The following is a 14186-nucleotide window of genomic DNA, read 5'->3' as shown; positions in this document are numbered from 1 at the left end:
CAATGATACCCAGGACACCAAAACCTTCAAACTAGCTGCAAACTATTATTAATGTCAAGGCACTTTTTAAAAAAAAATATCAATGATATTTTGAGTAGAGACATCACAGATGTCTGTTTTAAGGTGTCAGACAGTTTTCTTATGCTTTCATGGTTTTAATTCTAGAAATTTTAAAGCAATTGGATCTAAATTCTGCCTGATTGTATGTGAGCAGTTTTATCAACATCTGAGTGTTTAGTAAGGTTAAGTAGAGCTTCATTCACAGGTCACTTCTCTCTGCCCACAGGGTCAAAGGTCATATGCTTGACGTGTGACCCTCCCTGACTTGTTACATAACCTCACAATCCAGACTCAAGGAGTGCCGCTGCCAAAAACCAGCTGAGGCTGAACTCATGTTACGGTGGAGTTAAGCCAACAACAAGAGGAAGGAACGATTCAACTAAGGGTCATGTTACATTTTCCAGTATTATAATCGTGTATGAGTTTCAGTTTACAACTTTGTGCTCCCACTTCCACTCAGCCTGCCTGTTTCCAGTCTATCTACAGAATTCCTGCGTTCACCTCAAAGCTTCATCAAACCGTGAAGTTGTTAGTGCTGAAGCAGAGTAGAGACAGCAGGCTGAGTTCAGGTTTTGGTCGATAGTTTCTCGCCTCTTAAAGTCTATGTGTGCTGCCCGCTGGGTGTCAGCTCTGTGCTCTGCAGGCAGGAGGTGATGCCTGAGTGGCTGCTCCTCTGGCAGGCTGGTCGCTTCTTCTCCCAGTGGCAGATGGCGTCCGTGTACTCGACAATGACCTTGTCCATCCAGGTGAGCGGCTGAGGGAACAGAACAGCTCCCTCAAAGAAGCCCAGGTGGCCTCCGTGTTGGGTCAGGACGAACATCACATTGGGCATCTTTTCTGCAGATAAAAGTAGAGGGAAGATGATCTGTTGATTAGATATAGATTTTTAAAATATTAGAGGCATTGATTCAGTATTTTTCTGACTCATCTTCTTTCCCTTTGAGCCATGATGTCCCCCCATTTAACACAATCTTTTCAGTGCCTACTTATTCATCCTTTAAAACACCAAAAAAGTGAAAGGAAAAAGTCAGCTACTAAACTTTTTGATAAAATAAGAGGAAAAACAAGTCTTATAATCAAATTTGCTGTTCTTTAGAGCAGCAATAGTTTGTGTTTTGGCCACTTGGGGGCAGAAGAAAAGAGCTCTAAACAAACAAGTAATGTGAGTGTACAGTATGCAATTTAACAAAAGTGAAACAAAAAGCTCAAGTTAGCAAAGACTTGAAGTCTCTACCCGTTGATCACTCAATCCATCCAATTTCTGTGTATAAAAAAGGTTTGATTGCAGATGCTTTTAAGCAGAATTAGGGGAGTTTTGAGGCCTTTTGTGGGAACTTTGTCACTCAGGAATCTTCACTAATACGAGCATTTCAGGAGCAAGACTCCATGGAGACACAATCAGCAAAATCTGTCATTTATCATCCATACTCTGTAATAGGGATGCACCGATATCAAAATTATGTCCGATACCAATATCCGATATCCGGCATTATTAATTCTGTCATGGCCGATTAAATAAATATTGGTTAAAAAAAAATAGAAAACAATCTGAGATGATGTGTCAAGGTAGTTCGGAGAGAAAGAGCGGCGTAATGGTGAGAAAAGACGGCCATGGAGAAAATCAAAGGATGTAGTGCTCGAGATGAACATAATTTTTTTTTAAAAAGTACATTTTGTCTGTTTTTGAATCAAAAGCAGGAAGAGAGACATAAAGGAAGAAGGTCCACTCTTCTTAGGTAGTTTTGGTGTTTACATAGTCATAGAAAACCACATTATTTGGGTTACAAAACATCGCTCAAGATGCTCTGAAAATGGCCAGAATATCATGCATCCATGCTCTGTAGGCTATGGAAGTCTGTTTCTGCCAGGTGAAAAAGAATAAATGGGAGACTTGCCCTTGTAAAAACAGAAAGAAAAAATGAAATTATAAGATAACTTGACAAAATTATGAGGAAAAAATAGGAAATCATCAGATACTGAGGCCAAAATACAATGTAAAAAGTTGAAATTTATTTTTTTTTTTTTTTGTACACATGGGCCTTAGAGGGATCAGCATTTCTGAATAAGGTTACTTTCTCTGGTTATTGAAGTATTTCCAGAATATTAAAAGCAATGCAGGCCCAAAATAAATCAAGAGTATTCACAAAAATTAACACTCTATTTTTTAGTTATTTATTTTTATTGGGGAAATAACTTCTTTTTCACTCCATAGGGTTTAAATCTGACAGAAGAAACTGATTGATTTTCTTCTCTTGCATGAAAAAGAGTCACATGGTAGAGGTGACACCAGCATGGAGGATCATGGGATTTAAAGACATCTGCACAAAGGTTTTTGTGGCATTGTTTCCCGAGTTTGTGTTTCATAACTCTGGATTAGTGAACAAAAAGGGTCAGTGGTGTTTCTGTTCAGATTAAATGGTTTTGGACTACAGGAGTAGAGTCAAAGCTCTGTTTCAAAGAAGCAGAAGTTGGGAATTTTAAAAACAAATTAGCTTTAAAGTAGCCTTAGAGAAACATAAACACCTGACAAACTGTTTTCTGACTTAGATCATACAAACAAATGTTAAACGTGTTCAGTTAGCTTCTGTTACATGACAAACAAATCTTTGCTCTTCTTGTTTGTCTGGTTTAATCGCCTTAAAGTGCTTGAAAATAACTGTTTTTGGTTTGTTAGACTTAACTTCCTCTTCTTGTTTCTTGTTCTTTCGGAAATTCCTGCTCCAGTTTTTAATTTTGAAAGCAATAAGACTAAATGGATTAAACTCAGCTGAAGAAATGAAATCTTCTCACAGAGGTCAAAGTGACCCAAACTTAAGATGATTCCAAATGCAACATTAAGAGGGAAATTTGCATAATTTCTGTGCAAGAAAACTGAACTAATTCCCAGCAATTGATGACAAAAAAGGTTTAACATAGAAATCCAAACTTCTGTTTGCTCATGTCTCGCTGAAGGAGAGGACAGGTTTAGAATTCTGCTTGTAATGGTCTCAGTCGTTACACACACTGATTTACACACATAGGGACCTGTGCATGTGACCCACTGGGCAAGACCAGGCTGCAAGCCCCGGCCACATGCACACACAAACAGGCGTGCACGTACACTCACACACTGCTCTCTATATATAATCCAACAGCGAAGGCGTATCACATGGCCCTGAAAAATTCAACAAGACAGTCTGTGCCGAGCAGCGTTAGCAGAAAGACTTTTCCAACTCTTAAGACTCCAGCTTGGTGTTCAGCTCAGGGGGAGGAACAGCAGGTTCATGTTCTCCTCTCAGGCCTGACTCAGCAGCAACATTAAGTCACTGATATTGAAGAAATGTGCACAATATTTATCAGTGTTATGGAAAAGTTTAGTGAAGTATCTTCACTTTTTCCGCATGGTTAGAGGGGGAGGTCAGAGCTGCATACTTCCTTGTGTGAATAATTGTGTTTATGGCACACGTGTTATCATCCATGTAATACAACCAACATAATGACTGATTGAACCACATTTTTCTGTCTTCATGCAATCCTCAGACTAATCTAATTATGATTTATCTGCCTCTGGAAACGATGGCCTTTGGTCAAACACACTCAGACTCATGACCTCCTTTCACATGTGCTGCATTGTTCACAGTCAAATTAGCAACCCGAGAAGCGGACATGTGTTCAGGTTAAACGCGAAAAGAAATCAGCACCTTCAGAGACATCTGAAAAATAAATGACGTCTTCTCAAGGTTCATTACATCCTCAGGAAACCGCTCGTTTATCTGTGAAGTCTCAGTTTCTCTGTTAATAGTAAGTTCAACAGGGGCTTCACTCAGGCGTGCTTCAAAGTAATGAAGTGTAAAGTGGCTGCAACAGCATTTTTATGACAGTTTGCAAAGAGTAGAAAAGAAGCTTTGTCAGGTTTGTCTTTGACAGCTGAAGCACAGCAGAAGCAGTGAAGACACAGGAAATCTTGAAGGTTAAAAAGACTGCCAAAGTGAGGGATGCTTGATCAGCTGATGGCAATAATGATGTGTTAGTATGAACATGAGTTGCCTGTCTGAATTAGCTTGCTTTTTCTGATACATTATCCATCCATGAATATCAGGCAGTCATAATAAGGTGCACTGAAAAGCTTTCATTCCTTTATAATGTGTTTGTGAGAAAAACATAGCATTTTCCCTCCTTTAGTGAGTCACATGACCAGGTGCACGGAACTCATAGCACGGAACTCGTGATGAGTGTGTGACATCATCAGCAACTGCTGCATAGGGAGTGAAACTCACAAAAGTTTTGCAAACAACTCCTCATAGTTGACACATTATTTCCCAAGACATCCAAAAATATGATACTTTTGTAGGGAATTTTATCAGGAATCCATCTATGTCATTTTTAAAGCTGTATGACTTGTTCTTTTTTGCTAAAAGGTCCAAATGCATCCGCTAGTGTGGAGCTGTTTCTGCTGCTCCCATTCATTCTAATGGAGGGAGCTGAGAAGGCTTCTTGGGCTTCACTAATTTGAGGGCTCTTCATTTGAAAACCGGGCCCAAAACATCAAAATCCCCAACAACTTTGTAAAGCAGGGTCTAGTCTGCCATCTCAGCAATTTTCAAGCCGATACCACTCATGTTTTTTTTGGGAGGGGTAATTTTTGAAGAAAGGGTAAAAATGTGGTGAAATGTTACTTTGAAAGGCAAATTGCCAGCTTCCTGTTCAAGATAGGTGAGGGGTGTCAGTGTATGAATTTTGCATCTCAATGAGACGAACATTTTGACGTTGGTTTGATCTCTCTATGACATTCCTACTGGCCGCTAGGGCCATTTTAGTGTACCTAGGTTGCACTAGAGAGCAAATTATTGGAATGTTGGAGGGTCATGTTTGGTATCATATCAAATTTTTTGCTGATCGTGAGGTGTGTGCCAATTTTAGTGAGTTTTTGAGCAATTTAGAGGGTCAAATTAAGGGAACGGGAAGAAGAAAAAGCAAAAGAAGAAGAAAGAAACAGAGCGAAAACAGGGCTGTGCTAGAAGAGGGCCCTCTCTCTTCAGGCGAGGGCCCTAAAAAACACCAAAATCTTGAGTCAACAGGACAAAGAGTTCTGTCCCTTAGCCTTTGCTGGAAGTTTTCCTACCAAAACATATCTGTTTTTATTTACCAAATGAAATAACATCTGCACCCGGATATTTTATTAAAGTTTCTTGACCCCGTTTAAACAAACTGCAGCACACAGTGCATGACACAAGTGCAGTTAGAATAGATTCAAACCCCTTTGGACTGTGCAAAAAGAAGTGTGAGGCACATAGGGGTTGAATCCCTCGATTATACACAGGTGTTTCCACAGTGTGCAGTCAATAAAAACAAACTCGAGACTTATTTACCATTTCCTATATCTATATCTTTAAATTAGAGGCACTTACAATTTTTTCTTTCTTGCCAAGAAATGGTTAGAGTTAGAGTTAGAGTTAGTCCCAGGAAGGTTTTTTTTTTAGATCCATTCTTAGATTCACAGCTGTAGATAAATGAGAATTGTTGTTCATCACAAACCTGCCAGTGTTCTTGGAATAGCCAGGAGAGACTGATGAATGAGGGGGTCGTCTGAGGAGTTGACGAAGAGGAGAGGAACAGTGACCTGGTGAAGAAACAACGGATCATTATTTTTCTTTTATTACTTCACCTTTACTCTTTAAAGAGCAGCAGGAAGCAATGACTCAGGGTGAGTTGATGTTACACCCCAGGGACTGTTGTTTTTTGTAGTTGTAGGTGAAACCATACTACTGTAGCGACTTCATCTAGAGTGGTACTAGAGCAGAGGAAGCAGTAACATTAAAAGTGATTATATTATTTGCATATTATATATATCTTCAGTCAGTGGTAACAGAAAGAACTCAACGTTTTTGGACACCACCCTCATGTTTGTGGTTCATGGTGACAAATTGTGGTTTCCAGGGGTGTTGAGGTTGCCAGGCAACCAGAGGAAGTTTACACAAAACACTACTCAAAAAATGATCACACTTCCTCTCAAACCACAACCTGTGTTTTCAGAAGTATTGAGAAATGACGCCAATGAGAAGGGCATGAAAGTGCAGTTCTTCAAGTGTCCACTGGGGGCTGTTTACAAAAGTCAATGCTTCCCTAATAACTCCACAGTTAAAATGTGTCATTTTACAGCAGGAATGAACATGGTTACACTTTGTTTATGGTCTGTGCAGCTCATTTCTTTTTTCATACAGAGCTGAATTTTACTGGAAGATATCTGCTGCATTTAAAAGAGCAGCAGGGGCTATGATAGTAAGTGTTTTAGCTCAGTACAGGATCTCTTTACACAGAAACTATCAACATGTTTTCTCTGATAACAACTTCCTACACTCACTTTGTGGATGTGCTGCACGCAGCTCTCCTTCTCGTAGTACTCCTTCACAGAGCTGTAGCCGTGAAATTTCCTGCAGTGAAAAACATGTAACAAAATCAGCCACAGAGATACAAAGAAGCTACTGTCAGTCTCATCCAATTACAAATCATCACAGTTGGTCCAAACTTTACCTCATGATGCTGTCATCAATCTGCATCAGAGACGTGGCTGCATACAGACGACCCAGGTCTGTATCTCTGATGTTTGTGGAGTTCAGTCCCAGCAAAGTGTTTCTGTTGAAGAGAGTAAAAAAGCCACTAAGATACAACTTTTTTTTGCATTTTTTTTCTTTATTATTTGGAAAATGTTTGCGGTTGACCATCCTGCTGTTGTGTTTCTCCACCTGTGCATCAGGATGAGCTTCTTCATGTTGTCTGCCAATACAAAGTTGTAAAGTCTTCGACACTGATCCCACTGAAGGAATGTTTCCTGAGCTCTAAAAACAGACAAATCCACATTTTATGCACAAACTACTCACTACGAGATCATGCAAAAGTTTGGACACTGAATGAAATCCTGCTGTGTGCATGTTTTAGTCTGATGTTTCACCAACCTGAGGGCGCTATATCCCTGACAGACGACCACCAGCAGTGTCTCTGGAAAAGCCCGTTTGATGTAGCCCACCATGGCGGCGTACTCCCAGGTACATCCTGAAGAAAAGAGGATCTATGAAAACACGTTATGGGAGTAAAACAGAAGTAAAATGAATAAGTGAAGGAGCATTACAGAGGTGGATGTTTTGGGGAAAACAAACCCTGACAGGAACAGGATTACTTCATGCTGTCACATCAACCTGCCAGCAGTCTGTTATCCTGTCAGTGAGTCGTGTCAGAAACAGTAAAAACAAAGTTTTTCCTCATTACGTGCTTCTGACGAAACTAAGACGTCTCCACTTTGTTTTTTCCCCCCTACATTTATTTGTCCAGGGATAAATGAGTAATTGAGGTGAGCTTCTTCACTTTGGTCCAGTGCAATCATTAACATGTTGTCTCTCTAGTTACCGTAGGTGAACATGCGAGGCGAGGTGAGCTCCATGTTAGGCAGCGCTCCCAGGTGGTTTAGGACGGCGCAGCGGTAACCCTGCCGCTGGGAGTGATCCACAAAGGTCCGGATGTAGTTCTTCTCGCTGTGGTTACCGATCCCAGGACAGATAACCATGGTGATGTCGTCTGAAATACGCACACACAAAACAACAAGAGACACATGCTCTAGTAAACAAAGAAAAGTCACGTGTCGGCTGAAAATGTGGACCTCACAAGTGTGCGCTGATTTCACTGGTTGCATAACATAACCACCCCGGGGAGTTCATTAGTTTTTCTGCAAACTGAAGTCAGTTTGAAGAATTAAAATCCACACAAGAAAAGAAATGTCCGAAAAGACAATGACATTTTAAGATCTGCCTCTGAAGCTTTGGGTGTCAGACGTTTGTGTATCTCTAGAGTCTCAAACTCACAACAACAGCTTGTGATCATGCTGAACTACACAGAGAGATGAGAGTCACAGAGGAGGTTCTGCACAAAAACTAGGTCATCCATGCAAAGTAAAGACAAAATGGGTTCAAATATTTACTCAGTAAGGAAAATTCTGAGACATATTTAAATTTGACATATCTGTTTCAGGCGGATACATAAAAATGCCAGGTTTAATGTGACAGAAACTTATTGTTCCATAAGACAGGGGTTTCTGAGCCCCTCGACAGGTATTTGCTTCTGGCCAGGGACCCCCTTTGGAAGCCAATAGACTATGCATCAAAGTATGAAATGTCAGCTTTAAGAATGTTTTCCTAACTTTTATTCACTTTTCAATAGTTATATTCATTTGTTTAGATTAGGAAATATATAACAATCAAAAGCCAGACTCACACAAGTAGGCATTTTAGGGCTCTGTCAGCTAAGGTGGAATACTCCTTTCTTATAAGTTCGGAGTTGATCAGATGAAAAACGTAGCACAAGTTCAATGTAATATGAAGGCTACATCTCGTAAAAATCTGATGTTTGCATCCAAATTGGGAACTTCCTGTTGAGAATACACTTTGATTGTAAGAGACTGTTTTGTAAGTCCAGGCATGATAGTTATGGCCAAAAAATTTCAGGCCTGTAGCTCAAAGTAACCGGAGGGGCTGCAGTTTTAAGCCCCTGGGTGGCGCTATGGAGCATTAATTTTTGCACAATTAGTGATAGAAATGCACTCGGGCTGTGATGCTGAACTTGTCTGTGCATTTTGGTCCTGATTGAACATTGTACAAAAGAACTATTAAGATTTCCATTAAGCGGCTAAAATGGTCAACTTTGGCGGTCATTTGTGGCCACGCCCATTGAGATAATACAAATCCTGTTACCATTTTTCATCTTCATTGTTTCTAGTATAAACATGGCAAGTTTGGAGTTGATCTGAGAAAAAACCTACGACTAGTTCGTCCAAATACATATCCTATTCATGTATTTCTTCCTGTTGCCACTTGGGGGCATTTAAGTCCATTTAAGTGCAGATCGGACATAGTTGACAAAATGCTGAACTTTGAGTCCTTGCTGTGGCCACGCCCAACAAGATCATACAAATCCTATTACGATTCTTCATCTACAATGTGTCTAGTATACACATGGCAAGTTTGGATGTGGAAGTTGATGTGAGAAAAAACCTAGGCTTAGTTTGTATAAATACATAGTCTATGAATCATCAAAATGTAATGTTTAGGTCCAAATAGCGAAGTTTGTGTTTAGAAATCACGGTAGTTGTAAAAGACTTCTACATGTAGTCAGTAGTTAGGGGAAGAGCCTCAAAGTTTTTGACATAGCTTAATGAGCTCAAACCAGTAGGTCGACATGGGTTGTGACATCGTTGTGGCAAAGTTGCAGCAGGGTGCAGCTAGATTAAATTGGAAACTTGAGAATCCGACAATTATGGCACTTTACGTGTTATGTGTTCATGACAAATTGTTATTTTAAAAAAAATAAATGTTTTTTTCCTTCCCTCCAAGTTTCTTTAACTTCCTTAGTGCCTCCTGGCTGGCCCGCACTTTGAAAACCACTGCCCTAAGAAACAAACTAAAGATTCTTTAGTCCACTGCTCACAAAAAACTCTATTCAAACGTCCGACTAAGCTTCTGTTTTAAAATCTAACAGGGTCCACCAATAAAGGTGTTTTAGTGAAAAGATTGATGATGATTGTTTGGGCTTCAAAAAAACCCTTTGTGTAATACTTCTTTAATATATTTTATCAAAATTGTAACTTTCAACATCATTTACAGAAGCTGACAGGAAACGAGTCACGATTGTAGAACAGCTGTGTCACATGAGTCAATCAGAAAGGGATGTGGGTGGGGGTCAAAACTGACCAAGAGGGAAAGTCACACTTGCTCTTTTTAATCAATCTGTCTTATATAGCACAACAATACAGATAACTGATCAAATGTTGACTATCATTTCCAAAAATCAGTCAAGGCCAACACAGTCATCCACTGAACCCTTTCTTTGAGGAATGAGGATTCATTTAGTGAGAATCTACAGAAGCTATTTACAGTTTTTGTACACCAAATGGCCCAATGCATTCTGGGTTCAATTTTTGATCAATACAAATGATGTCCAAGATGTTTGTTGAGGAAAGTTGTGCAAAATTGGGCAGCAAGTTTAGTTTCAATTCAACAAACATCAAGGAAGGAGATCACACAAGAGGGCTCACGTAGTTTCACAGGTTTTGAATGTTAAACTACAGAATACATATCAGAAAGCTACTTTCCTGACTGTGCTGTGAGTGAAACTGTTAGTACACTTCATTATGTTTGAGGCATGTTGATGGAGGAATCCTTCAGAGATTGTACCACAAAGCTATACAACTACCAGATGTGAGGGATGTAAACAACAGAGAGAAGTGGCTCAAGGTAATTTTTCAAGACGTTCAAACAGAGTCTGGTTTGGCAGCCATCATGCTTTCTTGCACAAATAACCAACAGTAATCTCATCTCTGGCCTGAAGAGGGGGTTAAGAAAATGAAGGCTGCAGGTTTAATTAGTCTCAAAGCCCAAAACCCAAAAAGCCAGAAGAAACATCATCAAATCTTAAACATTTACTCAGTTTTTGTGTCTAACCTCCTGTGCTGTGGTCCCCGAGTGCCTCAAAGAGGTCAAAGGTTGCTGTGGCCCCATCGTGCATCGGGAGGAACTTGCGGACCCCGCAGGGCGTCGGCGTGTTGACACGTCCCATCTTGCCATACAGAGCCGTCTGAAGGTGACCGCTCTTCCCCCACAGCAAGGGAGGAATGTATCTGAAGAGAAGATCAATATCAGGTTACAGCTGAAACACAGTCTCTGAAGACCTACCACTGGTTTATGTGTAATTAATATACCCATATATATCTAATTAGGCAAATCTGGATACTTGATTCATGTGAATATTTTTACAATATGTTTTAAAAAGCATTTTTTTAGTCGTAAGAAACTTTGAAAGCTTTGGTATTTTAAAGAACTGAGTCCCAAGTTCGCAGGATTAACTGCATGAGGAGTTACATAAAGCTGAAATACAAGCAGCAGCAGTTTGTCTGCGTTGAGACAAAAATACAGCACATTAGCACGAGCAAAACATCACTGAGTAAATAAATTAAATGTCTTTTCTTTCCCTCCCCAGAGATAAGAAATGCTTAAACAGACACTTAAAGGGCGACTCCATTACTTTTCCACATTTAAACTCTGTTTAAACGTCTGGGAGAGTGCTACCGCATACAGTTGAACAAAAGCTTTATAAAGTACTTTGCGGCGCTATAATGAGCCGGACAAATCTGATTAATGGGCCTGAAGTAGATTCTCAGAAATGGTTGCATTTAACCTTCGTGATATTTTGAGGTTTCCGTGACTCATTTGGTTGTAATTCTTCCAGGCTGTGCTCAACGTTGGTCAAACAAGGAGGAAAAAGTGATTCATGCGGCACTCCCCCTCTTTACCAAGGTTATACGTTACGTAAGACGAAGTGTATGTGTGATATATTAACGCCCAGTGTACAGAGAGCAAAGAAGTTGAGGTAGTGAAGTGAGGTTTAGTCTTTAAGAATAAACTTTCTGCTTGTTTTCTTTGCTTGTGCTGTTTAACTTTAGCTGACATCAGTTGTAAACGTGACTGTTCCCAAAAACAAAGAGACCTTTTCTATCATGCATCTACTTTTATTGATAAGTCTCTCAGTCGTCTGTCAGTGCAGTATGAATGTCTGTATTGTTTACCAACATCTGAAAGCTTGAAATTGGATGCGATATCACAACCAAAACTAGCAACCCAGAATCTGCCAAATGTTTAAACTCTAGATTTCAACAACCACTCACTCTTTGGTCAACATTGGGCATGACTTGAGCAGGTAGCGGCTGAGCGGCGTGTCCTGATAAGTAGTCTCCGGTGGTGCTGTGGGACTTTTCAGGTTCAGACAGCGGACGATGATGTAGAGGACAGTCGCTACAGCTGCCAACTTCACACCATCAAACATGGCGGGCAGCTCAGGGCCAAAGGTGTGCATATCAGCGTCATCCAGGGTGGTCATTTTGGACACCGGAGAGGACCTGTGAGAAACACGGGTGGACAGCACTTGACTTGAATAAATTATTCAGAGCTTAGAGGAGGTGGGTTATCTAGACATGAGCATGACTCTGAGATTAAAAGATGGTGATAGATATAAACAATTAAAATCCCTGTTAAATCACAAAACTATGAAGAAAAACACACTGTATTCACAACATTTTGGTTACATCCTTCAGAGTCCTTCAGAAAAAAAGGTAAATATTTACTTAAATGCACAAAAACTAACTTAAAGAAAGTCTCGATACAACAGTTTTGACACATTCTGATTCAAACACATTTTCCCTACCTTGATGTCTGACTTCGAAACTCCTGTAGTTGTTGTGGTCCCTCTTCTGTGAACCCCAAGTCTGATAATGTTCACTCAGTGCTGTAAAAACACGCAGTCGAGGTTATTTGTTGATGGGTTTCAGTGCCTCGGGTAAAGACAAGCAAAGAAAAGGCTGAAAGTCAAACAGCAAATAGATGTTTGTCACTGTGCAAGAGGTGACAGAAAAAACATTGCTGGGATTCCAGGTGATATGTAGGGGAGGCCGGGGACAGGTGCGACAAGTCTCATAACTGCCACAGAGACAAGCAGCCACAATGCACATGAACCCACAAGAGGTTGAAAAGCATATTTGCTAAATTTGTTTAAACTAAAAGACAGGAAAAAAATGTATTTGGATCACAAAAGTTTGTTTTTGTCATATATTAAGACATTTCATTTTTTTATTTTGTTAAAAACTGTTCAAAATATTGTGCCAAGCTGGCATTTGATTTGCTTTTGTGACTGGTATGTGGCGGAAAGGTATTCAAAAAATATGAGTATGGACAAACAAGGCATTTAAAGAATCAAAAATAATAGTTTGTATATATTTTCTCATTATTCTTAGAATAGTTGTACATAATATTACTGTAAAAGATGTGTTTTTGTGGTGTACTATGTATATCAAGCCATTAAAAAAGGGTAATGGATGGCATTTAATGTATTTTTCATATGTTGCAACAGTCCAAGATTGGTGTTGCAACCACCCTTAGCGTTGTCTCCATTTTCACTTTCTAACTACTTTAAATTCAGATAAACATCTTTAAATAGTAAGAGGACAGATTTAAACTGAATATCTTTAAACTTAGTGGTCAAGTCCAAACAGAGCCTGAGTCACTATGAGAGTGCAATGAAGTCTAACAACGTTCCCATTCTCCTCTTGTTGTAAAGTGTGAACCTATGAACCAAAACAATAAAACAAAAGAAGGAGAGGATACACCTGAAAAATCAACCAGCTACGTTTTTAACAGCTTTAATACGAGTCACAAGAGTCCCCGCTTCCAGTTTCTTACACTCTTTTGTTAGTCACTCAGGTAAAGTGTTTCTCAAGTGGTTCGAGGTGAAACTAAGCGTTTCGACACAGACTTAGACACACCAGAAAGGCAGCAGAAAACGTTAAAGTGGTTAAAAAGTCGTCAGAAGACATTTCCGGTCTTACCATTGTGCTTTTCCCAGAGTCTGTCCAGGTTCTGGTTGGATTCATCCGGAGTTCAGCTCCGTTTCCCGACACCGTCTGTTTACAACAGCGGAGCTAACTGACCAGAAGCGAGCTCAGGGGGCGTTAAAGTACTCTCACGAAGCTCGGACTTCCTGACACTCTGAGTTTCACAGATGGGAAACAATTTCAATAGCACGTTTAGGTGATAAAATTACTAAATCTTAACTCATTTATCGTCATTACGAACACATTATATTATATCGCAGATATTAATACATGTAGATATTTTATTCAAACCTATCTGAGTCTTCTTGCTTCGCAGACGAGATAGTAAAAGCATAGTATCCGACAACCATGGAAGGCATCCTCACAAACAGCGGTGTAGCTTACTTCCTACTTCAGAGAAACTAATTTACAGTAAGCACATGCTGTGGTCACATTAGTCTGCATTTATGGTTCTTCGATTTAGTTTAAAGGGAAACTCATTCACTATTAAAGCTAAACTGAAAATATTTAGAAAAAAAAAACCTGACAACAGCCTTAAATTGGCCTTTGTCTGACTGAGATGGCAAGTTATAACTTACAAAACTTTTACGTTTATATGATTGACAAACTTATAGATGTAAATTTTATAACTTGGAGGTACATATCTATTTTGTGAATAAAATTTGAGATAAAATAAAACGAAATACACTAAAAAATAGTTATGGGTTTAAATGATGTCTATTCA

The 14186-nt window shown here is 39.6% G+C and overlaps 1 protein-coding gene across 1 annotated transcript; it reads right to left on the bottom strand.

The window, feature by feature from the left end:
* Positions 1 to 71: 71 nt before the first annotated feature.
* On the bottom strand, positions 72 to 13554 carry LOC141796578 (monoacylglycerol lipase ABHD2-like). The gene is made up of 11 exons (XM_074677785.1): positions 13457 to 13554; positions 12280 to 12360; positions 11744 to 11974; positions 10524 to 10699; positions 7441 to 7608; positions 6993 to 7089; positions 6783 to 6875; positions 6571 to 6672; positions 6401 to 6470; positions 5575 to 5659; positions 72 to 897 (listed from the first exon to the last, which is right to left on the bottom strand). Exons 3-11 carry the CDS (start codon positions 11953 to 11955, stop codon positions 662 to 664), a joined length of 1239 nt encoding a protein of 412 aa, XP_074533886.1. The 5' UTR covers positions 11956 to 11974; positions 12280 to 12360; positions 13457 to 13554; the 3' UTR covers positions 72 to 661.
* Between the last annotated feature and the right edge of the window lie 632 nt (positions 13555 to 14186).

Source organism: Halichoeres trimaculatus, unplaced genomic scaffold (assembly GCF_033239565.1).
Source record: "Halichoeres trimaculatus isolate MK-OKI-2021-1 unplaced genomic scaffold, fHalTri1.1 fHalTri1_scaffold_10, whole genome shotgun sequence".
NCBI lineage: Eukaryota > Metazoa > Chordata > Actinopteri > Labriformes > Labridae > Halichoeres > Halichoeres trimaculatus.
Note: the sequence above shows the minus strand (reverse complement) of the source record. Positions and strands in the feature narration are given on the sequence as shown.

Excerpts from the sequence above, each read along its gene's own strand:
- LOC141796578 (XM_074677785.1), bottom strand. The coding sequence starts at position 11,955 with ATGACCACCCTGGATGACGCTGATATGCACACCTTTGGCCCTGAGCTG. Across the intron at positions 6,876-6,992 it reads CAGGGATATAGCGCCCTCAG|AGCTCAGGAAACATTCCTTC; the intron begins GTTGGTGAAACA and ends GTCTGTTTTTAG. Across the intron at positions 6,673-6,782 it reads AAGCTCATCCTGATGCACAG|AAACACTTTGCTGGGACTGA; the intron begins GTGGAGAAACAC and ends TCTCTTCAACAG.